Here is a 25,335-nt window from a genome sequence, read left to right as displayed (position 1 = left end):
TCACATATCTTCTCCTCTAAGTTCACTTTCACCCTCTTTTATATTATCACATGTCTTTCTTCCGATTTATTTGTGTATTGGACAAATGAATAAAATAAAATAAAATTAATGCTATGGAGCTTGAAGTCAACCAAGGTTGATTTGATGCTGTTTGGCATCCAAGCTCAAATCTTTATAAAGATTTGAATGTGATGCTCTCAGTGCTGTTATCCCTAATAATATCTAAGCAACCTCTCACTGTGTTGATAGAGAAGAGAGGGAGAACACTGACAGAAAGAGAGGTTGGTACTCAAAGCATGTTGATGAATTGAGCCTGATCTCTCAAGTTGCATGTTAATTTTAGGAATTCAACGTGAACAAAACTAAATCCAACTCAGCTAGTAGAAGCTTTAAGAATGTTTTTTCCTTACAAATATTGGGAAAAGATTGTTATATTTTGCCCCTCTACTGACTCAGTGAGCTGGGTTACCAGCCACAGCCCTAACTGTAATAGACTCTTCACAAACCAAAAGGTATTATTGTGTGAATGGCACAGGTGTATATAATGCTTCCATACTTTTTAATATGCCATATATGTTCTCAGATAAGCCCAAACTTGGGTTTGGCTTATCTGTGGATGAGTTTATTCACAAGTATATAGTTTTCTAAAGTACTTATATCCCCTGCATGTTCTCACATTAAAAATCTCATCCATGGGTTTATTCGCAGATGGCCTTTTCATGATATTTTGATGAAAAAATTGAGAGTCTTCTTATCCATAAAGATAGATGGGTATGTCACTGCAAGAATCAATGGTATGGATAATCTGCTTTGGATAGGAAGACAACTATCCATTTGATCTTTCTATCCCAGCAATTTTGGATAGTTAAGTGAGTTTAGCTTGTTATGGGATAGGACTAAGGGAGAAACCGGTTCAAGTATACGTTCAGTGATACCAGCTCACCGAGTGGTTATAAACCAGGATTTATTTCTCTGGGTAGTTGCATTTATGGAAAACCTGGAAGAGAATAGCATATCTGCTGCCAAAAAATGGGAATGGGATAAAAATTGATTACACCATTTTAAAATAGCAGAATTTCTGAAGTCATTGAGTGACTTTGCACATCATATCTCTCAGCATCTTCTACTGTGCTTAGAAGCATGCACAAGGAAAAAAAGCTACTGTACCTGGTCCATCCATTCTTCAGCGCTTCAGTGCATAGCTGCCAAGGAAATTACATCAGTCAGATCTCTAGCAAATATAAACTATCATTTATATATGTGTGTTATAATGTATATTTAGGTTTTTTAAAAAGCTGTACAGTTTTTGCCGAAAAATATTTCATCAGTGAACTGTGTGCTTTAATATTGGTTTTTAAGATTCAGTGATTGGCCTTTTCTAAACCAGCTGCCTTCCAGTGGCACCTACCCTAAGCAGTAAGACTAATGACAGGGATGATAGATCTGTAGCTCAGCCAAGTCATTTGAAGGACAACCATTAGAGAAGTCTTGATAAGAGCTCTTGCTTTAAAAAAAAAGAGCTGTCATGTCATACCCTGTTTCCCCCAAAATAAGACAGCGTCTTATATTAATTTTTGCTCCCAAAGATGTGCTACGCCTTATTTTCAGGGGATGTCTTATTGTTTTTCAATGAAGAAGAATTCACATTTATTGCTGAACAAAAAAAATGAACATTTGTTATATACTGTACAGTAGTTGTCATCACAAATCAGCACAACCAGACAAACTGTGAATCCTATCAAGAATTTCTTATTACTACCGTACCATTATTTCCATGTACAACCATTATACTTTCTTCAAATATATGTTATATATGTTCTGTTTGGTAATGCTGAGAAACAAAATGTCTCCTATGTTTTACTTTCAGGGGTGACTTATTTTCAGGGAAACAGGGTGACTTATTTTTGTGGAAAAAGGGTAGTAGGCTAGAGGTAAACAATCTCCAACACATCCAAGCCAACCAGGGGTACATGTCACCATTTAGAATAAAGTTTACATTCAGAACTTCAGAACTTGCCAATTCAGTTATTTTTGTGGCATATTTGTACATCTCAAAGCTGAAATGAGAATAATGTGGAAAAAACAAACCTGCTTTAGGCAGTGGTCTGGATAACCAAGCCAGGCACATGATGTGGTATAAGCTGGGTAGCCATATTTTAACATTTGTTCCTCTACAAATATATAAAATGATGTAAGCAGTTAAATGAGATTTCCTTGCAACAGATTTCATACCCTGTAAAACCCTTATTCCAACAATGTATGATAATAATTCAGAAACAATTCGGAATAAATCAAATGCTTGAATTTCACAAATAATTAGGGCTGCAAAAGAAGTACCATTGCTTTCCCACCAGATAGATGTTATTTTTTAATATTCTAAAAGACCATCCTAAAAGACACAATAATATATTAATTAATTCTTGATTTGACAAGGAAATAAATACTTCATTGCTTACCCCGGGTTTTTCCCCCTACCAAACCACTTTGAAGAATCGCTAGTGAAATGGAAAGATAAAGTGTAAATCAGAGCCAAAACAGATCATTAATATTGTTTGGTTTTGAAATATGACCTATTAGAGAAAAAAAACCCTGATACAAATCATTTTAGCCTATGAAATAAAGTTCCCATGCAAAAAGTGATGAGTTTTAAGTCCACTAAAGCATTATTTTTTAACTTCAGCCCTTCATTTCACCTGCAATACATAAATAATACATAAAACTATTCTACAAGGGCTGTAAAGGTTGCTGAGTTGCTATATCATTATTGATTGAGATATTTGGTTTTTGCTAGTTTGGAACACACAAACAGTCTCCAAAATGTCAAGACTGCAAGTATCATCTTCCTGCTACTGAACTGGAATATTTAAGGTGACCAAAGGAGAACATGATGAAAAATATTCAATAAGAACTGCAATATTTAATTAATACATTTAAAAGTTCAAGCATATCCTGAGTAAGATAAAAGAGCTTGAATTTTGAGGCCTAATAAAACAACTTACAAAAAGCTTCTTCTTCTGTTAATGCATCAGTAATATATCTGAAATCTATGCAAGATAACAACTGTTTGGGGTCCTATAAAGAAAAGAGAGAAGGAAACCATGCTAGAATTAGCTAGAGAAATGACAGCATGATATATACAGTTGTTATATTGTGTCATAAGATTTGATATGACTTCAACAGTAAAGGCTCTAAACCTCATAGAATAATATCTTTCTACCTGTAGTTGAAGAATCTGTTAGTACTTTGTCCAAACAGTTGGGTTGCTAATATATAAACAAGCCAACAATATATGGTTGTATGGTTTAATGCAGCGGTCCCCAAATTACGGCCCGCTGAGGCCATTTACCCGGCCTGTGGCAGCGTACGAGATTTTACCATAAGCTCCCGAATCTCCCCTCCACTCTGCTGCTGAGCGTTTGGCAGCGGCAAGGAAGAGGAAGAAAGTCAGGGGGCGGGGAGGAAAGCACCCTATGGCAGAGCAGCAACAGTTCCTCTCCCTGAAGGCGATAAAGAAATTGGCCAATTGCAGGCCTGCTTTCCTCCCTGCCCCCTGGCTTTCCTCCTCCTCCTCCTCCTCCAGACGCTCAGCTGCAGACCGTATTGGTCCCTCCAGTGCCGCTTTTCTGCTGTTTTTTTTCTTCAGGGATTTTGCACCGGTGAGGTTTGGGCACGTTTGGGCACTTTTGGCATTGGGGGGGGGGGGGTCTGCTGCAGAGAGGGAGAGAGAGAGAGAAAGAGGGAGAGATAGAAAGGGAGTGAGTGAGAGAGAGAGAAATAACGCAAGAAAGAGAGGGAGAGAGAGAGAGAGCGGGAGAGTGCCGCTTTTTTGCTTCTTCGCCGCCCTGCGGGGAGCCTGAAAGCCCTGCAAGAGCGGGGTTGCAAAAGTTTTTTTTTCTCTAATTCAGGTACATACTTTTCTTTTAATTAAATTCCCTCCTTAATGTTCCTTCAAAAAGTATAACACCAATTATATTTCTAACTTATTAACCATTATGCCAAAGTGCTTCCTTCTTTCTTTATATATTTTTCTATAAACCAAGAAAACCTTGTATAGCCAATCAGATGTTAACAAAAGAAAATTAAAAACAGAACATAAACATATATGAATTTCAGACTTCTTCCCCCCCTCTAAATAGTACATTCCAATTTTGTTTTTTACGTTAAAATAAGGTATGTGCAGTGTGCATAGGGATTTGTTCATAGTTTTTTTTAATAGTCCGGCCCTCCAACAGTCTGAGGGACAGTGAACTGGCCCCCTGTGTAAAAAGTTTGGGGACCCCTGGTTTAATGTAATATAGCTTTAAACTGTATGTTATGTTCTGATTGGTTGTAGTGATGCACATTGCCATAAGAGGGAGCTAGAGATCATGCCTTACTCTCTCTGTTGTTCCATTATGATTGACTCTTTGACTTGATAGTGATCCCTGTGTTATGCTCTGTTATTCTCTCTGATATTCTGATATGTTGTAAACCGTAATATCTTTGTTGAATATATATGACAAAGACAAACTGGTAAGAAGATTATTGTACTTCTAAAGATTGACTGATTTGAACATGTATGACTTGGACTGTTTATTTGGACTGTGCTATTTCTTAAAGTAAACACTATATGCACTTTAATGTATCTGTGTGTATGACTGAATAATTACTCATATCTACCGCAATATCCCATTTCTATGTGCATGTCCTTGATAACTCAAAGGGTCCTCTGCACAAACCTTAACAGAATCCCAATACAGGATGAAATCAGCCATGTAGTACCCATAGTCAATGTAACGATAAAATACTACATAGGATACACACTGTGTTCAAAGAGAGAAATGTTCCCTGTTTAAGAGGGGATATTGAAGTCATAGAAAACAGGACACGGACTACCTAAACATGAAAGATTCCAAAAGAGGATAGTGCCTCCTGGTGGTCAGTGTAATTATTAAGACTAGATACAATGCACAGAAGTTTTCACCTTTGTGCAGGGGATAACATCCAAGTGCAAATACTAGACTAAGTCAGTAAATTCTTCCTTAATTGAAAGTGATATGCACATCCCCATTAAAATACAATGGCTTCAACTTACACACTCAGAAGAACAGGAACAATGACTTTTCCTATATAACATGGCTATTCTTCTCTACAATATCTTATCTATCTATCTCCTGTTTATCTGTTTTCAACCTTCAGTTGGGTGAAACGGTGTATCATAGGGCAAAATGTTTGAGCCAAGGCACCTCAAATGTGCTAATGTACAGAATACGCCCAAAATTTAGGAACCATCCCTTTCTGTGAGATTGAAATTTCAAAAAAGTTGTGGCTGCTTCAAATGTTGCCACACTGCCACGATCAGTTGCAGACAAGTCCCCATCAGTACCAAGGTTCCCTGCCAACTTTCCTTAAGTCAATAGGTGAACTGGCAGGAAATGTGATGACTGCTGATGTTCTCTGCCAGCCAAAATCATTGGCTGTTGCAGATTGTAGGACAGTATGCAGGTAAGTTGTGCTGCCAGGTGAGGAAGGTCATAAGGAGATGAATAAGAATCAATCAATCAATCAGACATTTTAATTTAATTTAATTTAATTTAATTTAATTTAATTTAATTTAATTTAATTTAATTTAATTGACTTTTATACTGCCCAACGCCTTGCAGACTCTGGACAATGTACAGTAATAAAGATAAACTAATATAAAAACATTATAAACAGTAATAAACATAATAAAACAGTAGCAATACAGAGCAGTTAAAACCCCAAAATAAAATAATCTTTCAACAACATTCATACTTCTTGGGCTGGGCTAGTTGGTCTTGCTCAGCGGTCCCAAGCAGGCCAGTAGGGCCATGTTTTCATAGCCTTTTGGAAGGCTAGGGAGGGGGGGGGCGGTACAGGTCTCTGGGGGAAGCTGATTCCACAAGGCTGGAGCCACCACAGAGAAGGTCCTCCCACATGGCCCTGCCAATCGGCAGTCTGGCTGATGGGACCTGGAGAAGGCCGACCTTGTAGGTTGTTGTTGGTCACTGGGACACATGATATGATATCATATAAAATGCCATATGATATTCATGGGTGATAGTTTCAGGCAGAAAAATGTTTTGAACAGAAATAAAAAAATAAACCAGTGTACAAGATTATCTACCTACAAATCTAAATATAAACATTTTTTAAAAATATACAATATTGACAGTTATGATGTCTAATCTGACTGTTCTCAATATGTTTAAGCATGCTAAGTCAGCATTCAATGCTCTGAAATAAATATATTATTTTTTAAAATAATGCCTTTATTTTTTATTTTTTATTTCTTACCATGTCAACCAGGAGTTTCCAGAGAGGCTTTAAAAAAGGGGGACAGGGGAGAGAAAGAAATATTCTTAAACATAGAAATAACGTTTTAGAATACCAAAAAAATTATATTAGACATAAAGCAGGCCAATCCACAAGCCAGCTATAGCTACATTGCTTATCCAATCTCTAGAGCTTGCATAGCAACCTGTGCCTGATAAATAGAGTAAAGTAGAGTAGAGTAGAATAGGGTAGGGTAGAGTAGAGTACAGTAGAATAGAATATAATTCTTTATTGGCCAAGTGTGATTAGACACCCAAGGAATTTGTCTTGGTGCATATGCTCTCAGTGGACATAAAAGGAAATATAGATTTGTCAAGAATCATGTGGTACAACACTTAGTGATTTCCATAGGGGTCAAATAAGCAATGAAGAAACAATCAATATTAATAAAAATCTTAGGATACAGGCATCAAGTTACAGTCATACAGTCCTAAGTGGGAGGAAAAGAGTGATAGGAATGATGAGAAAAAACCAGTAGAAATAGAAGTGCAGACTTAGTAAAAAGTTTGACAGTGTTGAAGGAATTATTTGTTTAGTGGACTAATGGCGTTCGGGGGAAAAAACTGTTCTTGTGTCTTGGTGTGCAGTGCTCTGTAGTGACATTTTGAGGAGTTGAAACAATTTGTGTCCAGGATGTGAAGGGTCAGTAAATAAAGCGTCTACTACATCATTCAAGGTGCCAGGGAAGGATACTGCAAAATCCCCATTCCCACCCCACTCTGAGGCCAGTCAGAGGTGGTATTTGCCAGTTTTCCGAACTACTCAAAATTTCTGCTACTGATTCTTCAGAACCTGTCATTAAAGGCACCATTGCCTTCTGACTATGATTTGAAGCCCCAACATAGAAACAAAACTATATACAGTGGTACCTCTACCTACAAACGCCTCTACTTACAAACTTTTCTAGATAAGAACCGGGTGTTCAAGATTTTTTTGCCTCTTCTCAAGAATCATTTTCCACTTACAAACCCGAGCCTCCGAAACTGTAACCGGAAAAGTTAGGGAGAAGCCTCTGTGGGGCCTCTCTAGGAATCTCCTGGGAGGAAACAGGGCCGGAAAAGGTAGGGAGAAACCTCCATTGGACTTCTCTAGGAATCTCTTGGGAGGAAGTAGGGCTGGAAAAGGTAGGGAGAAACCTCCATTGGACTTCTCTAGGAATCTCCTGGGAGGAAACAGGGCCGGAAAAGGTAGGGAGAAACCTCCATTGGACTTCTCTAGGAATCTCTTGGGAGGAAATAGGGCTGGAAAAGGCGAGGAGAAACCTCCGTTGGGCTTCTCTAGGAATCTCCTGGTAGGAAACAGGGCCAGAAAAGGCAGGGAGAAGCCTCCATGGGCCCTCTCTAGGAATCTCCTGGGAGGAAATAGAGCCTCCACCCTCCCTGTGGTTTCCCCAATTGCATGCATTATTTGCTTTAACATTGATTCCTATGGGAAAAATTGCTTCTTCTTACAAACCTTTCTATTTAAGAACCTGGTCATGGAACAAATTAAGTTCGTAAGTAAAGGTACCATTGTACAAAATTCCAAAATCTTTAAGTTTTATTGTTTTATTTTCAAATAAAAGGATCACCACAAATAAAAGGATCACCACAAAAAAGCACAAAAGCATGATTTAGACCAGTGATTTTCAACCTTTTTAAAGCCGCGGCACATTTTTTACATTTACAAAATCCTGGGGCACACCACCAACCAAAATGACACAAAATGACACTCTAAGACACTCTCCTCTCTTTTTCCATCCCAGTCTCCTCCCCCCCTTGTGTGTGTGTGTGTATACACACTCTTGAACCATTTCCAAAATTAAGTGAAGGCTGAGGTTTTTTTCTCTCTTATTCTTTGGGTGCTTTTTATCATATGCTTTAAATCAAGAGTCACTTCTCTCTCTCTTTTGTTTCTCTCTCTTTCCTCTCATTCTCTGCCTCAATCATTTTCTCATTTCTCTTTTTTCCCTCCCTTTTTCGCTCATTTCTCTTGCTCTTTTCCCCTTCCTCTCATTCTCTCTCTCTCTCTCTCTCTCTTGCCTTCTTTCCCTCTCACTCTTGCTTTCTTTCTCTCTCTTTCTCTCTCTCTCTCTCTTTCTCTCAGCAAAAAGTTGCGAGATTGGAAGCTGAGCTTCCTTCTTCGCGGCACGCCTGACCATGTCTCGCGGCACACTAGTGTGCCTTGGCACACTGGTTGAAAAACACTGATTTAGACAATTTAATACACAAAGTACTTTAATCTAGTGGGGTATGTTCATGTTTATCCATGAAAAACAAGAGCACTGCGGTACAGGATGGAAGAGAGCAGTATTGGTTCAAAGACAAAGAGGGATATTTTGTTTTGATTTCGATTTAAATCTTTACCTTTCCTTCTTGTTTGGCCCACAGATCCCAGACAGCATTCAAAATGGCTGCTGTGGCCAAATGCACAGCTCCTTTCTCAGGACCAATCTATTAGCAAAGCAAAACAGAAAACCCATGTTATTAAATTATTATGACAGCCAAACACAAGAGCGTAAGGTTTCTATCATTGCTATCATTTGTGGATTATTGAACTGGGCAAGAAAATATTGAGTTTTTAAACTGCTAGGCATATATTAGCTACACAAGGACTTGCCTTACAGAATTAAAAACTATTTGATTGCATACAGCTCAGCAAGTCTATCATCCCTGTTTAGCAGACATGTTGAAAATGTTTATTCATAAGGAAGCACTCGGTGTGGTTTAAATAAATTAAATACTATACTATTCACAGTGGTACTCTACAGCTATACAGAATTTTTGGTTTGCTGTCTTTGAATCAGTGTTGACTCTTGATGACTGGCTGGTCTAGACCTTGAAGTTTTCTGACAATGGACATTATGTACGGTGTATTTTTTTGCAAAAATGAAGATGCCCAAAATGTGTCTGCACAAATCTATGTGAGTCAGTTTTAGATAAGGAGGTTCTTCCTACATACATCTTTTTTTTAGGAGTGAAGAATTGAATGGGAGGAGGGAAAGAGTGACTGAAAAACCAGCTTATAATAAATATAATAAAATAAAATAATAAAAACATTGTGTTGGAAGAAAAAAGAAAGAAAGGAGAAATGAGATGGATGATATTTTAGGCTATATGTTATTGGTTCACAAGAACTGGTTGTAATTCTTCAGTTATTTATCAATGTCTGTTGTCTGGGTCAACTTAGTGAATTCTTTGTCTTCCCAAAGCCATATTTCTTCTGAAGCTGGGTATTCAGAGAATGGGCATTAGTATATTTAGTTTCTTTATTTGATATTTACCCAAGTGATGTGGCTGTTCAGTCTTCTGAAAGCTAATTCAACAGGTCTAGTCCATGGATACAAAAATGACTAAGGCAGAGTCCTGGAGATGCAAAGGTCCTAAAAAGCTACTTCAGAACAGTAACAACAGCACACAATCTTGGCAGGCCTGTGTCCATATCAAGGTCAAGCTACTGATCTGAAACAGAACTTCAGATGCCTTGAAGAAGATTCTTTTAAACACAAGTTTGCAAAGAGCATTCAGAGTTGACTGCCCAACCTCACTGGTTCCACTGAGGTAGTGTTTCTGGTGATGGAAAAATGAATCTCAAAAAGAGCCTTTTCTTCCATTCTCTTTCTTGTTTGGCAAAAATATCTGTGTTTAATACTATGTTTGCCCAATGAACATTATTCAGAGAGATTCCCAATTCATCCCCCAACCCAAGGCAAATTTACAAAATGTTTAGCCCTTCCTCAACGTGATCACCTTGAGTGCATTTTATGTGTTGTCCAATAAATATTTCAATAGGATGCAATGTACAATATGTGCTGCATTTTCACAGAATGGGAATTTTATTTCTATAGGCATTGGCATTATCACAAATGCAAATTGGGGTGATGGGGAAGGAGAGTCCTTATAAACATTTGTCTGTCCCCGTGGCGAGCCCACCAAGAAATATGTACATACAAACTGATTTGAACCCTAATCATTTACTCCTAGTATTTTCTTAGCAATTGGGTCTTTTTAAAAGTTCAACAAATCATAAAGGAGTCTGTTCTGTGAAACAGCTGCTAATTAATGTCTTAACAACTGGCCAGAGTCCAAGCAGATATCCTTCTCTGAAATTTACACAAGATTCTCAGAAAGTCTGGAGGTCATTAGCAAAATTCAGAAAATACTGTATTAAATAAAAAATAATAATAAAAGAAAAGCAAAATTCAGAAAGCCGATTTTTTTCAGAACCTGAACAAGAATGTCAGAGAGTGAGCCTGAAACGGAATGATGTTGACTTCCGCACTGAATTTCACGTGGCTAAGCCTTAAATAGTCTAAGGGCAATTAGCCTGCAGCTCTATTCATGCAGATACCTCCTCTTGCATAGCCACTCCTGCCTTTTAATAGCTCTGCGTGCCCTAGCATCAAGAAGAGGCTCCTCCTCTTCTCCTGAGTCACTCATGTGCACCTTGAGAAGTACAGAAGGCCCTGGTTGGCTTTCAGCCTATGACACCAAATCCTCTCCAACCTCCTCATTACTGGACTAGGGTGCAGGTGCATGGGCCGAGGGTAAGTGCCACAAACATCTCTCAATCCTCAGGATCCATGACCAACTGTACAGGATGTGGATGGGCCACAACAAATTCCTCTTCTCCTCAAACACCATTCATATTATCAAGGCCTTCTTTTAGGCTTATATAGGAAGAAATGGTGCCTTATCAGGATTTTAGGAATAAAAATGTCTCAGGCTTAAAGGATTACTGATCAAATTTTGGGCTTTATTACAATATGCAGGCCAATCCCTTTCCGATATTTATTAGATCAATGGAATTTTCTTTCAATTTTGACCTTAACCAGAGGTCGGTTCCTCCCAGTTCCAACTGGTGTGCTCGAACTGCTAGCAAACCGCTGATGACATCACAATGATGTCACCGAACTGCTTCTGTCGATGCCAGACTGCGGACGCAGCCATCTTTTATTGGAATTTGGGAGGGGGGGATTTTCTCTCTCTTTCTTCTGTGCATGCAAAGAAGCTGAGTTTCCAGCACTGCGTATGTGCCGCCATCTTGGTTTTTAATGGGGGAGGAGGGATTTTTGGGGGAGGAGGGATTTTTGACACTGTGTATGCACACATGTTCAAAGCACATCCGCGTCCATGAGACGTGGCTACACAGCATGGGAGGAAGTGAACCGGCAGAGAGATAAGTTAGAACCCACTGCTGATTAATATTAACATTTTTCAGATGTTGTAGAAGCTGATGGGGAAAATAGAAAGGGAATTCAAAACTGCCAAGTTGGAGATGTGGAAAAAGTCACAAAATTCTGTGACTTAAAAATGTAAATGAGCAACAAAAATACAAGAATTCAAATAATACCTCTATTTTTGATCATACTAATGCATCGTTTTTTTGAAAGCCCTATTTTACGTAGTATTTTGTATAAAGCAACTATATAAAATCAAATTATTTTTTCTTATTATGTTCTTAAATAACACTTATATACATATATTAGCCTTGTTGAAAATATTGTCAGTTATCTTACCCATCGGAGCTGCCCATCACTGGTGAGTTGTCTGTAGAAACCTCGAAAATCACTGATTATGTCATCCAAATCCTTATTAATTATATGAATTGATAGTGCATGGACCGCACTGATAACTGAAAGAAATAATAATCTGGAGATTATTACAAGTGCAGCATTATGTATTTATTTAGAACATGGTGAACAATGGAAAAAAACTAAAATATAAAAATAAATAAATAACAGGATGTTAATATAATAATAATAATAATAATAATAATAATAATAATAATAATAATAATTTATTAGATGTGTATGTCGCCCCTCTCCGAGGACTCAGAGCGGCCCACAACAACTCGTGTTATTAGGTATATTTTAAAGTAACACACATAGATACCAAAGTTTGGCTCCAGAATCTGTAAAAATAGACATTTCTATAAAAATAGAAATTCAAACACTGACATAGTGAGGTCTTGGAGTGTTTTTCTAGGCACATTCAATTCTAAAAAATTTCAGAGGTGGGATAAAAAAGAAGGCAGCTTGTTTTAAGGATTGCAGTATCAGTATTGTAGATATACTGTAATGGAGAGAAGATAAGCAACAAGCACAGCAAGGTAAACTCAACTACTGCATTTTTAAAAAAATATCTACAAATATTGATTGCTTACAGGTCAGTACATGATTGATGATACTGACTGACAAACCGAAAATGGGGTCATCATATTGTCAGTTTGGGTTTCTGAAATAAATAATGACATGTGTTGTATTTCAACTGAAGTGGAAATGAAAAAACATCAAATCTGTCCAGAAGACGATCATTTCCAAAAAAGGAAGCAAGACATTACCATATTTTTGGAGTATAAAATGGAACTTTTTGCTCCCTAAAAGAAGCTGAAAAATTCAGGTGCATTTTATATACAGTACTCTGAATGAAGCTTTTTTGGAGCTACACCCCCCCCCAGCACTAACTAGGTGCTAACAATCTTCCCAGCTCTTACCTTGCAGGTTCTTTCATTGTTACTGTCTGCGAAGAATGTTTTCCAAGCCCTGTCTTTGCAGTTCTTTTTTTATTGCTCTAACTTGCTCCAAATGTTTCCTTCCAGCCCTAACCACGTGCTAACAATATTCCCAGCTCTTACTGGCTTGCAAGGTCTTTCATTGTTATTCTCTGCGAAGAATGTTTCCCAAGCTCTAAGTCTTTGCAGGTTTTTTCCCATTGCTCTACTTGCTCAGAATTTTTCTTTCCAGCCCTAACCAGGTACTAATGATATTCCCAGCTCTTACTTGCTTGCAAGCTTTTTCATTGTTACTCTCTCCAAATAAGCCCTAACCAGGGGATAAAATAATTTGCTGAAATTGATCAGATTAAGGATGCTAACCAGATGAATATCTGGTAAGCAGATTCTTTCCCCTATTTTCCACCCCAAAAACTAAGGTGCATCTTATACTCAACAGACTCAAGCTCAACCCGGATAAGACGGAGTGGCTGTGGGTTTTGCCTCCCAAGGACAATCCCATCTGTCCGTCCATTACCCTGGGGGGGGATTAGTGACCCCCTCAGAGAGGGTCCGCAACTTGGGCGTCCTCCTCGATCCACAGCTCACATTAGAAAACCATCTCTCAGCTGTGGCGAGGGGGGCGTTTGCCCAGGTTCGCCTGGTGCACCAGTTGCGGCCCTATCTGGACCGGGACTCATTGCTCACAGTCACTCATGCCCTCATCACCTCGAGGTTCGACTACTGTAAAGCTCTCTACATGGGGCTACCTTTGAAAAGTGTTCGGAAACTTCAGATCGTGCAGAATGCAGCTGCGAGAGCAGTCATGGGCTTACCTAGGTATGCCCATGTTTCACCATCGCTCCACAGTCTGCATTGGCTGCCGATCAGTTTCCGGTCACAATTCAAAGTGTTGGTTATGACCTTTAAAGCCCTTCATGGCATCGGACCAGAATATCTCCGAGACCGCCTTCTGCTGCACGAATCCCAGCGACCGATTAGGTCCCACAGAGTTGGCCTTCTCCGGGTCCCGTCAACTAAACAATGTCGGTTGGCGGGCCCCAGGGGAAGAGCCTTCTCTGTGGTGGCACCGGCTCTCTGGAACCAACTCCCCCCGGAGATCAGAACTGCCCCTACTCTTCCTGCCTTCCGTAAACTCCTCAAAACCCACCTTTGCCGTCAGGCATGGGGAAATTAAACATCTCCCCCTGGGCAGGTTTAATTTATACATGGTATGCTTGTGTGTGTCTCTGTTAGCATATGGGGTTTTTTAAATCTTTAAATATTTTAATTAATTGGATTATTATGATTTGTTTTCACTGTTGTGAGCTGCCCCGAGTCTTCAGAGAGGGGCGGCATACAAATCCAAATAATAAATAAATAAATAAATAAATAAATACTCCGCTGCATCTTATATTCCAAAAAATACGGTATTTATGAAAAATTCTCATGGTATGGGCTGGTGTGGGGAAGGCAACCTAAGAACTTACCCACTTCTGTGCCTTTTCCCAGTGTAAATGTAAAGCCACAACCTTTCAAGCCATCAGGAGCATCGGTTTCTATTACCACGTAGGCTGCGGAATAGTCCGGATCGGGATGCTAAACAGAAGAATCAACAAAGCCTCCATATTGGGAAAGCAGTGCAGTGTACACAGGTTCGGATTTACACATGACATTACTGAAAAATCTATCTATCTATCTATCTATCTATCTATCTATCTATCTATCTATCTATCTATCTACCTACCTACCTACCTACCTACCTACCTACCTTTCTATCCATCCATCCATCCATCCATCCAATCTATCTTTCTATCTTTCTATCTATCTATCTATCTATCTATCTATCTATCTATCTATCTATCTATCTATCTACCTACCTACCTACCTACCTACCTACCTACCTACCTACTACCTACCTACCACCCACCCACCCCTCCATCCATCCAATCTATAGGCTGTCCAACTCCTACCGAACTTAGGGAACAACATCTAAAAATAATACAAAAGAGTTTAAACCCCTAAAAAACCATGCATATCTTTTTTGTGGCCAGATCTAGATGGTACCACATTGAACAACGGCCCCAGACCTGCCGGCAGAGACAGGTCTTCATGGCTTTCAATAAGGCCAGTAGGGTGGGTCCAGTACTGCTCCCAGGAGGTAGCTGGTTCCAGAGTGCCGGAGCCACCACAGAAAAGGCTTCCCCCTGCGGCCCTGCCAACCAACACTGTCTAGCCGACAGGACCCGGAAAAGCCAGTGCAGTGTCTATGATCCAAATCGTGTTAAAAGTCCAACAAATGGAAGTTGCCTCAAAGTTAGATTCCAGGCAAGCAGGCTGCAATCTGGGGGAGAGGTTCGCCAACTGGAGCTCTAACAAATCTTGAACAAAGAACCCCTCAAAGGCCTGCCTAGACCAGGGGTTTCCAACCTTGCAACTTTAGGACTTGTGGACTTTAACTCCCACAGTTGAAACTGTGTTTAACCTGGACAAAGAACCCCCAAAGGCCTGTCTGGACTAGGGGTCTTCTATCTTGCAACTTTAAGATTTGTGGACTTCAACTCCCAGAGTTGAAGGCGAAGCTCCATTTAATTTGGATAAAGAACCCCCCAAAGACCAGGGGTCTCCAACTTTGGCAACTTTAAGACTTGTGGACTTCAACTCCCAGAGTTCCTCAGCCAGCTTTGGGAGTTGAAGTCCACAAGTTTTAAAGTTGCCAATTAAAGTTGCCAAGGTTGGAGATCCCTGGACTAGACCAGAAAATAACAACGCGGACAACAGCGCTCTCTTGCAAGTTTGCCCTACGAGTGAGTCGAACTCTTCGGCACCCTTGCGCACTCAAGCCCGGGGTTGCTTGCCCGTCCGACGTCCAGGCCGTCGCTCCGCCCGAGCACCGCGGCTCTTACCATGGCATCTGACCCGTGTTGGGCCAGCGACGTGGGAAAGCGGACGTCGCTCGCAGCCAGAGCCCGGATCTTCCCTCTCCCCATCCCCGCAGGCAGAGCTCGGCACTCGAGAAAGCGGGGACAGCGGCTCGGGAATGGCTCCTTAAGGCGCCGATTGGCCCGCAGGAAAGGCGGGGCGATCCCAGCCGCAGCTGGAGAAGGGGAGGGAGCCAGGAGGAAGGGGGACGCCCGGCTTGATTGCTTGCAGCGCGCCGAGTCTCCCCCGCACACGTCAAAAACAGAGATCGAGCTCTGCAATCGCCCCGATCTTTTTAAAGGGTGTAAAGCCGTTTACGACTTCCAGGAACCGCATGAAAAAATGCATTGTTTGGGGAGAAGGGAGGCGCTCAGCAATCAATCAAAAGTGGGTTGGTTTAAAAAAAATAATTCAATTTTTATTTTTCCATTTTGGGATTTCCGGATGGCGTGTCATCCGAGCCCCAGCCGCCCCCGATCCTCTCCGCTTTTTCCTAGTTTTAGATCAAGTCCTAGTTTTAGATTTCAGGATTTTGCTGACACAAATGTACATTAACTCCAAATTAATTTTGGCTTAAATTTATTGCGTAAGAGTAGCAGGCATAGTGACATACCGCCACTTTGTCAATTAAAAATGTTACTGTAGAACTGGTTCAATTCATAAGTTATATATGAATTAACTTTGTCTATGCAATTAGGTCAAATTTAGGCTTAATTTTATTGCATAATAATAAGTACATATGCTGGCATAAGCACGTGTACTATAATTTTCTAAAATATAATTTTACTATTGTAAATTTAAAACGTTGAAACTTTTGGAAGGACTAGTGTCCTGAATACCAGTTTCTATTTCACAGTTGATAAACACTACACTGCTCAAAAAATAAAGGGAACAGTTAAACAACACAATATAACTCCAAGTAAATCAAACTTCTGTGAAATCAAACTGTCCATTTAGGAAGCAACACTGATTGACAATCAATTTAACATGCTGTTGTTCACATTAAAATTTGTACAGAACAAAGTATTCAATGAGAATATTTCATTCATTCAGATCTAGGATGTGTTATTTGAGTGTTCCCTTTATTTTTTTTGAACAGTATATTTTGGGCTCCATAACTAATTTAGAGGGATGTTTAGAATGTTAACATGTGTCATACTAAAAATACAGTGTTGGGGATGCACTTATATATAGAGAGTTGAAGAAAAGCTATTCTGTTTCCATTCTCATACAATATTAACCAATTTTTCTGCTTTAGTAACAGAAGATGCACTAATTTGTTAAGCTTTGGGAAGTTTAATTATGCAAAAGTAATAAAATATTAAAAATATTTAAGCTTGTCAATATAGGATGATAGGAAAACCAAACGAAATGTTACCACAATGTAGCTTCAACAAAACTGATACACAAAGGCTTGCACTACAGTTTCTATCAGAAACGTTACACAATAGTTTTCAATACAATATAAAAATCATTCTGAACTGATTAACAATCATTACAGTACAGGAAGTGCTGAAAATCAATAAACATAGGTATTGGAAAATGTACTAAATTTGCATTTATATTCTGAAAATTGTTCTAGTAATTCTACTTAAAAAATACAGTGTTACTGGAGATACTGGGTCATGCTATACAGTATTGATAGAAGAATAAGATTGTGAGAAAGCATGGAATAAAATTCACAAAAAATAATTTGAGGTTATATTGGACTTTTCCATAGAAAGTTGCAATGAAACTAGGAGCCATATCAGAAAACTGTGGCTCCCTTTACTTCTAACTGAAAATGTGCAGAAATTGTGCTTATTGCTCCCAGTCCAATAAAGGACAATTAATTTAGTCAGAAATGCACACATTTACAATGTTAGCAAATATAACAAAGTGCCTTATGCACATGTAATGGTTAGTGTTTTCCAATATTTAATGGAAGATGGCAGTGCATTTTAAAGAAATAGCATTCCAGTTTCATACAGGGGGAAATAAATTTTCTGAGATAGAAGCAGCCTGCTCATGCACACTTTCTGGCTTTAGCTCCTTCTGCTATTAGATACCAGTTAAACAAATAAAAAAACCTTAATCATGCTTTATTTAAGGCCAGGATCTTTGACTGCTTTATATTTTTCATCAGCCAAAAATGCAAATCAGGAATAATTTCTGATTTCAAATTCTTGATTTGTGATCTTGAGCTTGAGCAAGGTTAAGTACTGTATATCAATATTAGAAGTTTGTTGATTTGCTTAACTTATACTGACAGAAGAAGCATCGGTATCCATGCAATAATAAAGCATGCTTGCTTTGGCTTATTTTGATATGCAAACTTATCCAAAGAAAGGACTAAAACAATTTCTAATATTTTTAGGGCAAGAAAAAGAAATCTTATAAGTGAATCAATCATGGCACCTGCAAGATGATGTATTCTGTAGACTGTTTAACTCTACTAACAAATACAAAATAGAACAACATACGTTCAGATTATTCTCTAAAGATCAAGAAATATAAAAAGAAATGGAGCAGTGCTATGCATGTCAACTTGTCTCACTGAGTAAATTACATTTACTTAATTAAACTTAGTCCCAGATAAGTATATATAGGATTGTTTCATTTCAGAGCAACTTGGAACTTATCAGGTTATTTTTCTTAAAAAATAATTTTGCAATTAGAACTTTAAAAGCAATCTTGTGAAACAAATTCAACATCATGTTTTATAAAAATAATCACACTTTTACATGTATTACTATATATAGAAAAGTGTTGTGTTGAATTATTTGCTCACATTAAAATCTTGAGGTAATACACTATAAAACAAGGAAAAACAAACATGGAAAGTATAACGCTTAAAAATACATATTTTTCTTCAATTAACTCATTAAATTACTGTTTTTTTAATTTCCTTACTATACATTTGTTACAATGATTTGTTGCATTTTTAATTAAAATCCAAATAATACCAGACTAGTTTTCTGGCATATGCATTATTACATAAACAAAACTGTACTACCAATTTCAGAATATAAAAGAAATTACAATCCTGTATTATTTGCTACATAGAGCCCTTTCAAATTTCATAGTTATGGGATGTATAAATGGGAAAATAAAATGCCACTTGATTGCACAATTTTATAAGTTTACATAAGTTTCACCAGAACAAAATCTATGTGGTTTTCTGGTAGCAGTAATGATCATTTTCACAGAAAAGCTTTGACGTGCAACATTTGTTTCGAGTGGAAAATTTTACAATGCCAAAAGGATTTTATTGCTTGATATGATCAGAGGTTATGATTGCTCCCACTCCCCAGTAGTGTCTGTGTGCAGTTTTAATATCATTAGTTAAATTTGGCTTAGGTGCAAGGTCTGTCCCTATAATTTAAAGCTATAGATAATGGCTATGAAAAGTCCAACTTCTCCCAAGAAATGCAAAGAGGAGATAAAATCAGTCCACTCTAATAACAGATTTTTGATCTGATGCTTTTGTGAAAACTTTTATGCAACCTTTTATTATCTAGTTGACTGTGAATTACTGTTTTTTATTAGAAAATGGACTATTTCCAGTTATCATTATCCCAACACTTACTATCCTGGGCTAAATCCAGAATTCTGACAACTCTGTGAATTGCAACAATTCACACCAATCCCTCTATCCTTTACCTCCATCGAAGGATATTGTGGGGGTTGGAGGATGTTCTGGAATAGCATGAGGGGACTATGTTTGCCAACATAGAAGTTCATTTCATTCTGATCTAGATCTGATTCATTGATGGGCTCTCAGATCTTAAAATAGTATTTTTCATAAATGCTTTGACAGAGATACGTAACAAAGAGAAGCTGTGCAATCTGGTGAATCCCTGAACATTTTAACTGGTGAACTTTCATAGCCATTTGCCACTTTATTTCCTTTTTCAGGTGTGCCTTCTAAAAAATAATTAAAACCCAGGACACGTTTCACTAGAAATTGGAACTTTGAAACACTACATCTTGAAGGTTATGATTTATCATTTCTCTCTGATTGCATTTTGCAGTTTTAGGTTTAACATTGTACTCTAATAACTTAATTACAAAATGATTTAATGATTTATGAAGTTAATTTCATTCTTAATTGAACTATGTAGGAAATAAAATATGCTACTTTCCAGTTATGGTATATTAATATAAAGTTTCAGCACAGTGCAACATGCTTTTCAGTTCCATTATTGAGGTCTAGTATTTAATCAAGTTTATCATAAATTACTTGCTTTAAAAGTAATTTTTTTTTAGTTGAAGTTGAGTTGACGCCTGGTGTCTTCATATACATGTCCATATAGTTTTCTTGGCAACAATACAATTAATTATCATTTTCATCATCCATATTTTTTTCCATTTTTCTACCTAGTCTACATCCACAGTATTCCTGAAACCTATCTAGTCTAACTTCTGAGCTCAGAGAAGGTTGGTCTGGTGGTGCCATCTGCTGAGAGCTACCCTAGGAAAAGAACCCCTAGAAGACAACTTTATATTTAAAGTTCTCTTAACATAATAGTATTGCTGGTCCCGTAAACTAAACTATTTTGTTATCCTTTTCCATTTCCATTCATAAGTTTATTTAAGTAGCTGATGTTGCCTTTAATAATGACTTAAATGTTAGGCAAAAAAAATAATAATAATAAGGAATCAGCAGCTTCACTTGTTATAGCAATGCTAATTTTACCACCCATTTTTTTCAGTGTATTTCTTTTGGACCCTGATATTAATATGGGAGAAAAATATATCATTGATACGTTTAGATATAACACTTTAAAAAGTGGTTTTGTGCAACCGTATTTCAGAATTCCAGTTTGCCAGCTAACAAGAGCATGCAAATTGCAATTTGCCTTCTTTTGAGTTCTTCCAATTAGCAAGGAATTTTTTTTTTAAAAAAAAGTACATTTGGCATATTTGTGCATGGGATGTAAGCCATCATTTATAAATTGTCTCCAGGCTGGTACTGTGGTTCCGTAGCAGTAAAATAATCTTCTAAGAAAGACTGAATGTATTCAAATGTTGGCCTTTCATCGGGATCTTTCTTCCAACACAGTTTCATTAATTCATGGAGAGATTCTGGGCATCCCTGAGGACAAGGCATTCTATATCCACGTTCCACTTGCTCTAAAACTTCCCGATTGACCATTCCTAAAATTAAAAGAATAGCTTTAATGTTTATATTTTATCAAATATAAAGAGGGTTTATCACTGTTTGCTTGGAATGGGTATTTATTTATTAGGTTGTACTCACACATAACATTAAAGAATTTTTAAATCATGGTTTGCTGAACTATTCCAAACTATAGCTTGTTTGGGGAAAGTCCAACTATGGTTTGAAATTAGAATTTATCTTTAGATTATTGAACACAATAATGGCTTAAGGTAGTATGTCCAATTGTTGTTTCCCAATATTCCCAGTGTATTTTTGTGCCTTTTCTGAGACACTCTAAAGCAGTGATGGCGAACCTATGACACGCGTGTCAGCACTGACACGCATAGCCATTTTCGGTGACACGCGGCCGGAGAAACGGGGAGCTTTAGGAAGTGGCCAAGATACAAATCTCCCCGCTTTCCAATTTCCCACCGACTGCAAGCAGGTACAGCAAGCGCAATTATTATTATTATTATTTTTCCTCTCCCCTTAATTTTGTTTTGCACCAATTAAAAAAAAATTCCGCCGGTTGCAATTTGAATTTCACTCCCAGGGCTATTTACCCGGGGGTCCTACTTTGCTTACATTAAACTGCTCATCCTGTAAACAAATATTGCTCCGCCAGGAAATCTACTCCAACCTCCCCTCCCCTCCTTCGCTTCTTTCCCTCCACGAGCAGTGTGCGGTGTCCCCTCCCCTTGGGTCGATCGCATCAGGGAGGGCGGAATAACTTAATTGCCGTTTCCTCTTATAGCTGTTACAGGAGACGGTGCTAAGGTAAACCCTTACCGGTTTAAACGTAAAGGATGATGGGTTATTAATTTGTAATTTAAAAAATCATGCCGGGCTCGCAAAAAAGAGAGTCCAAAAAAAGAACTGCGTGGACGTCGCACCGTTTGCTTCCTCCTTTGGCGGCTCGTAACTAGATTTTTACAACCCCCCACCCCCTTGATAAGCTTTTTCTTGAATCTGACCAGTTTGGGGGGTTGCCCCCCCCCGCCCAGGAAAGAGTTGCAGCAGAAAAGCAGCACATTTGAAAAGCGTGCTGCTTTCCTGTAAAGCCGGCTTTCCTGGCCGGCACAGGGCTTTCCCGGGCAGCTGGCTTGAGCCTTGTGCCGGTCAGCAAAGCCGTCTGCCCGCCGGAGACGTGGAGAGAAAGAAGGGAAAGAGAGGGAGGGAAAGAGGAGAGGAAAGAAGGAGGGAGGGAAGGAAGGGAGAGAAAAGTGAACGAGAGGGAGAAAGGGAGGAAGAGAGGAAGGAAGAGATAAATATAAAGGGAGAGAGGGAGAGGGAGGGGAAGGAAGGAAAAGAGAGAAAGAGAAAAGAGAAGGAAAGAAAGAAAGGAAGGAAGGGAGAGAGAGAGAAGATAGGAAGGAAGAGAGAGAATGAGTGAGAGCAAGAAAGAAAGAGTGAGAGAGGAGAGAGGAAGGAAGAGAGTGAGAGAGAGTGAGAGTGTTTTTTTCTCAAGGTGACACGCCACCCGAGTTATCCTCGGTTTTTTGGCGAATTTTGACACACCAAGCTCAAAAGGTTGCCCATCACTGCTCTAAAGAGATGCAAGAGAATAGTAGAAAGAAAAGAAAAAAAATAAAAGAAACTAGGAGAAAATTAGTTGTATAAACAACACAATTACAGAGGTGGACAAAAAAATGGAAACATTTGACTTTTTGGCATGAAATCAAAACTTGACATATTTAAATGTTTTTTTAAATTCTGTTGTTTGATATGTTTTTTAAACTACCTTTTTTTTTTACAGAAATTTAAGGAAATTGGTTATAACCTTCTAGAAATGGCAGACCTCTCAGACTTTCAAAGAGGCCAAATTGTTGGTGCTCGAATGGCAGGCGCTAGTGTAACAGAAAGTGCCCAAATGTTTGGCGTTTCAAGAGGTAATGTCTCAAAAGTAATGACTGCTTTTGAAAGAGAAGGGAAAACGTCCTCAGCCAAGCACAGGTCTGATCGAAAGTGAAAGTTGTCCGACAGAGACCGTCAGACTCTAAAGCAAATTGTTAGAGCGGATCACAAGACCCCAGCTCCTAAAATCACTGCAGAGCTCAATAAACACATACAGAACCCAGTTTCCACAAAAACTGTTCGAAGGGAGCTTCACAAATCTGGATTCCATGGAAGAGCTGCAATTAGAAAACCTCTGCTCTCAAAGACAAATGTTTCAAAGCGTTTAGAGTGGTGTAGAAACCACCAGAAATGGTCTCTTGAGCAGTGGCAAAATGTGATTTTCTCTGACGAATCATCGTTTACCCTTTTTCCAACCTCTGGACATGTTTACATTTGGAGACAGCCAAAAGAATCATTTCATCCAGACTGCCTTCTCCCAACCGTCAAACATAGCGGGGGTTCAGTGATGATCTGGGGTGCTATTTCTTGGAAATCTGCCGTGCCAATGATTTCCCTTCATGGAAGAATTAACAGCCATCACTATTTAGGACTTTTGGCCAACCAAATTCATCCTATGGTTTAAGAACTGTTTCCAGAGGGGGATGCCATCTTTCAAGATGATAAAGCACCAATCCATAGAACAAGAATTATTAAAGAATGGCACGAGGAACATTCTAATGTAGTTCAGCATCTCATCTAGCCACCACAATCACCAGACCTCAATATTATTGAGTATTTATGGTCGATTTTAGAGATTCAAGTAAGAAGTCGATTTCCACCACCATCGTCTCTAAAAGAACTGGAGGGTGCTTTAACTGAAGAATGAGCTAAAATTCCTTTGGAAACAATTCACAATTTGTATGAATCAATACCTTGGAGAATTGAGGTATGATATTTTGATGATTTTTCAAGGTGTTCCCATTGTTTTTCTTCACCCCCTGTATTTTGCTCATCAAAGTTAGCTTTGCAATTATTTAAAAATTTATGGTAAACATGATATGGCATAATGTCTATAATTTATAAAAACAGTGAATTTGATGTTTTAAAATAGTGTCTCCCTACATTTTTAAAACATTAAATTGCAACTTCTGTAACATGGCTAGTTTTCATTTACTGTAGTATTGCATGAGATAACACAATTTATTTTATCAGAATGATTGTAAATAACCCTCAGCATAAATAACAGATTGTGAAATGATATAACTAACACATTAGTAATTATTTTTCTCTCCTTTTACCTGGGTATGGCACACGTCCTTTTGTTACAAGCTCTGTCAGCAAAATTCCAAATGACCAGACATCAGATTTAATTGTAAACCGACCATATAGTGCAGCCTCAGGTGCTGTCCATTTAATTGGGAATTTGGCCCCTAGATAGTACATAAACATAGAAAATAATGCATCTTAATATTATAATTTATAACTATTTTAAAAATTATTTTGGTGGTGCTACCTCTATCTCTCTATCTCTATCTTTATATGCTATGCTATGCATCTGTCTGTCTGTCTGTCTATCTATCTTTGTATGTATGTATGTATGTATGTATGTATGTATGTATGTATGTATCTATCTATCTATCTATCTATCTATCTATCTATCTATCTATCTATCTATCTATCTATCTATCTATCTATCTATCTATCGTATTTCTCCCCAAATAAGATCCTGTCATATTTTTTTGAACCCTGAAATAAGAGCTTAACCTTTTTGCCACACAGGCAAAAGCCAAATTGGACTTATTATCAGGGGATGTCTTATTTTGGGGGAAACTGGATATCCATCCATCCATCCATCCATCCATCCATCCATCCATCCATCGTATGGGAAAGGATAATTTGACAATCTCTTCTGTTATAAAATACATAATATTAAATGTAAGAACTAATCTGGATATTGGAAAAAATCTTTCTGCTGGAAAAAATCTGCAAAGGTATATTTGTTGTACTGAAAGAGAAAAGTCTAATTGAGAATACATGTGGGAGTAGAGTGTGGGTGACAACAAAGTGAGTAATACTGTCAAATTAACATATGTGTGATGGTACTTTTCTCAAGGCTCAGATTGTTCTGCCCAGATAATGGAGAAAATATATGCATTTTGCATTCATTTGGTAACTATTGTAAAAAAGGTACATTGTTAATCTGTGAATGTGGAAAACTAGCACATAATTGTTCTATTATGCAAATGATTTGCAGAATATACATAAACAACTGCAACTTTTAGCATCTGCCTATAATCTGAAGTTCAGATTGTACTGTTTCTTTATAAGCTGCTTGGCAAATAACCTTGAATATGAATCATGATATGTTGCAAAGTTTGATAACAAAATGAAGCCCTGTTCAACAATTTTTCCTTTTGCAGAGATAAGGATTTATTTTGGCAATTTATATTGTTAAGAAACCAGTCAAAAAATTCAGAAGATTTTAGGGCACATAGCAGTGTATTAGACAATTCACTTTAAAGAATATCCAGTTTCTATGGAAAAAATAAAGAACATTTCTCTATCTTAGAAAATATTAAAATTAGTAAAGCACTTAGTCATACTAGAACCATAGGACCATAGTGTTG

The 25,335-nt window shown here is 38.1% G+C and overlaps 2 protein-coding genes across 3 annotated transcripts in view; both read right to left on the bottom strand.

Annotated features, from left to right (window-relative positions):
• The window catches only part of ENOSF1 (enolase superfamily member 1), a 28,944-nt gene extending 13,052 nt beyond the window's left edge, over positions 1–15,892 (bottom strand). Inside the window, exons 1-9 of one of the 2 annotated variants that reach the window (XM_070747603.1) lie at positions 15,714–15,892; positions 14,298–14,406; positions 11,834–11,949; positions 8,682–8,768; positions 6,298–6,324; positions 3,000–3,072; positions 2,457–2,495; positions 2,089–2,171; positions 1,168–1,202 (exon numbers count right to left, since the gene is read on the bottom strand). In XM_070747603.1, the coding sequence (XP_070603704.1) occupies positions 1,168–1,202; positions 2,089–2,171; positions 2,457–2,495; positions 3,000–3,072; positions 6,298–6,324; positions 8,682–8,768; positions 11,834–11,949; positions 14,298–14,406; positions 15,714–15,797 (653 nt within the window). In that variant the 5' untranslated portion in view covers positions 15,798–15,892. The remainder of the gene's footprint in view (positions 1–1,167; positions 1,203–2,088; positions 2,172–2,456; positions 2,496–2,999; positions 3,073–6,297; positions 6,325–8,681; positions 8,769–11,833; positions 11,950–14,297; positions 14,407–15,713) is intronic. The other variant, XM_070747604.1, reaches the window with a different exon arrangement.
• Positions 15,893–17,005: 1,113 nt separating this feature from the next.
• YES1 (YES proto-oncogene 1, Src family tyrosine kinase) overlaps positions 17,006–25,335 on the bottom strand; it is a 53,948-nt gene continuing 45,618 nt past the window's right edge. The window contains exons 11-12 of the mRNA XM_070747601.1: positions 24,007–24,138; positions 17,006–20,868 (exon numbers count right to left, since the gene is read on the bottom strand). Of these exons, the coding sequence (XP_070603702.1) occupies positions 20,660–20,868; positions 24,007–24,138 (341 nt within the window). The 3' untranslated portion in view covers positions 17,006–20,659. The remainder of the gene's footprint in view (positions 20,869–24,006; positions 24,139–25,335) is intronic.

Source organism: Erythrolamprus reginae, chromosome 3 (assembly GCF_031021105.1).
Source record: "Erythrolamprus reginae isolate rEryReg1 chromosome 3, rEryReg1.hap1, whole genome shotgun sequence".
NCBI lineage: Eukaryota > Metazoa > Chordata > Lepidosauria > Squamata > Dipsadidae > Erythrolamprus > Erythrolamprus reginae.
This window is presented reverse-complemented; position numbering and strand designations above follow the sequence as displayed.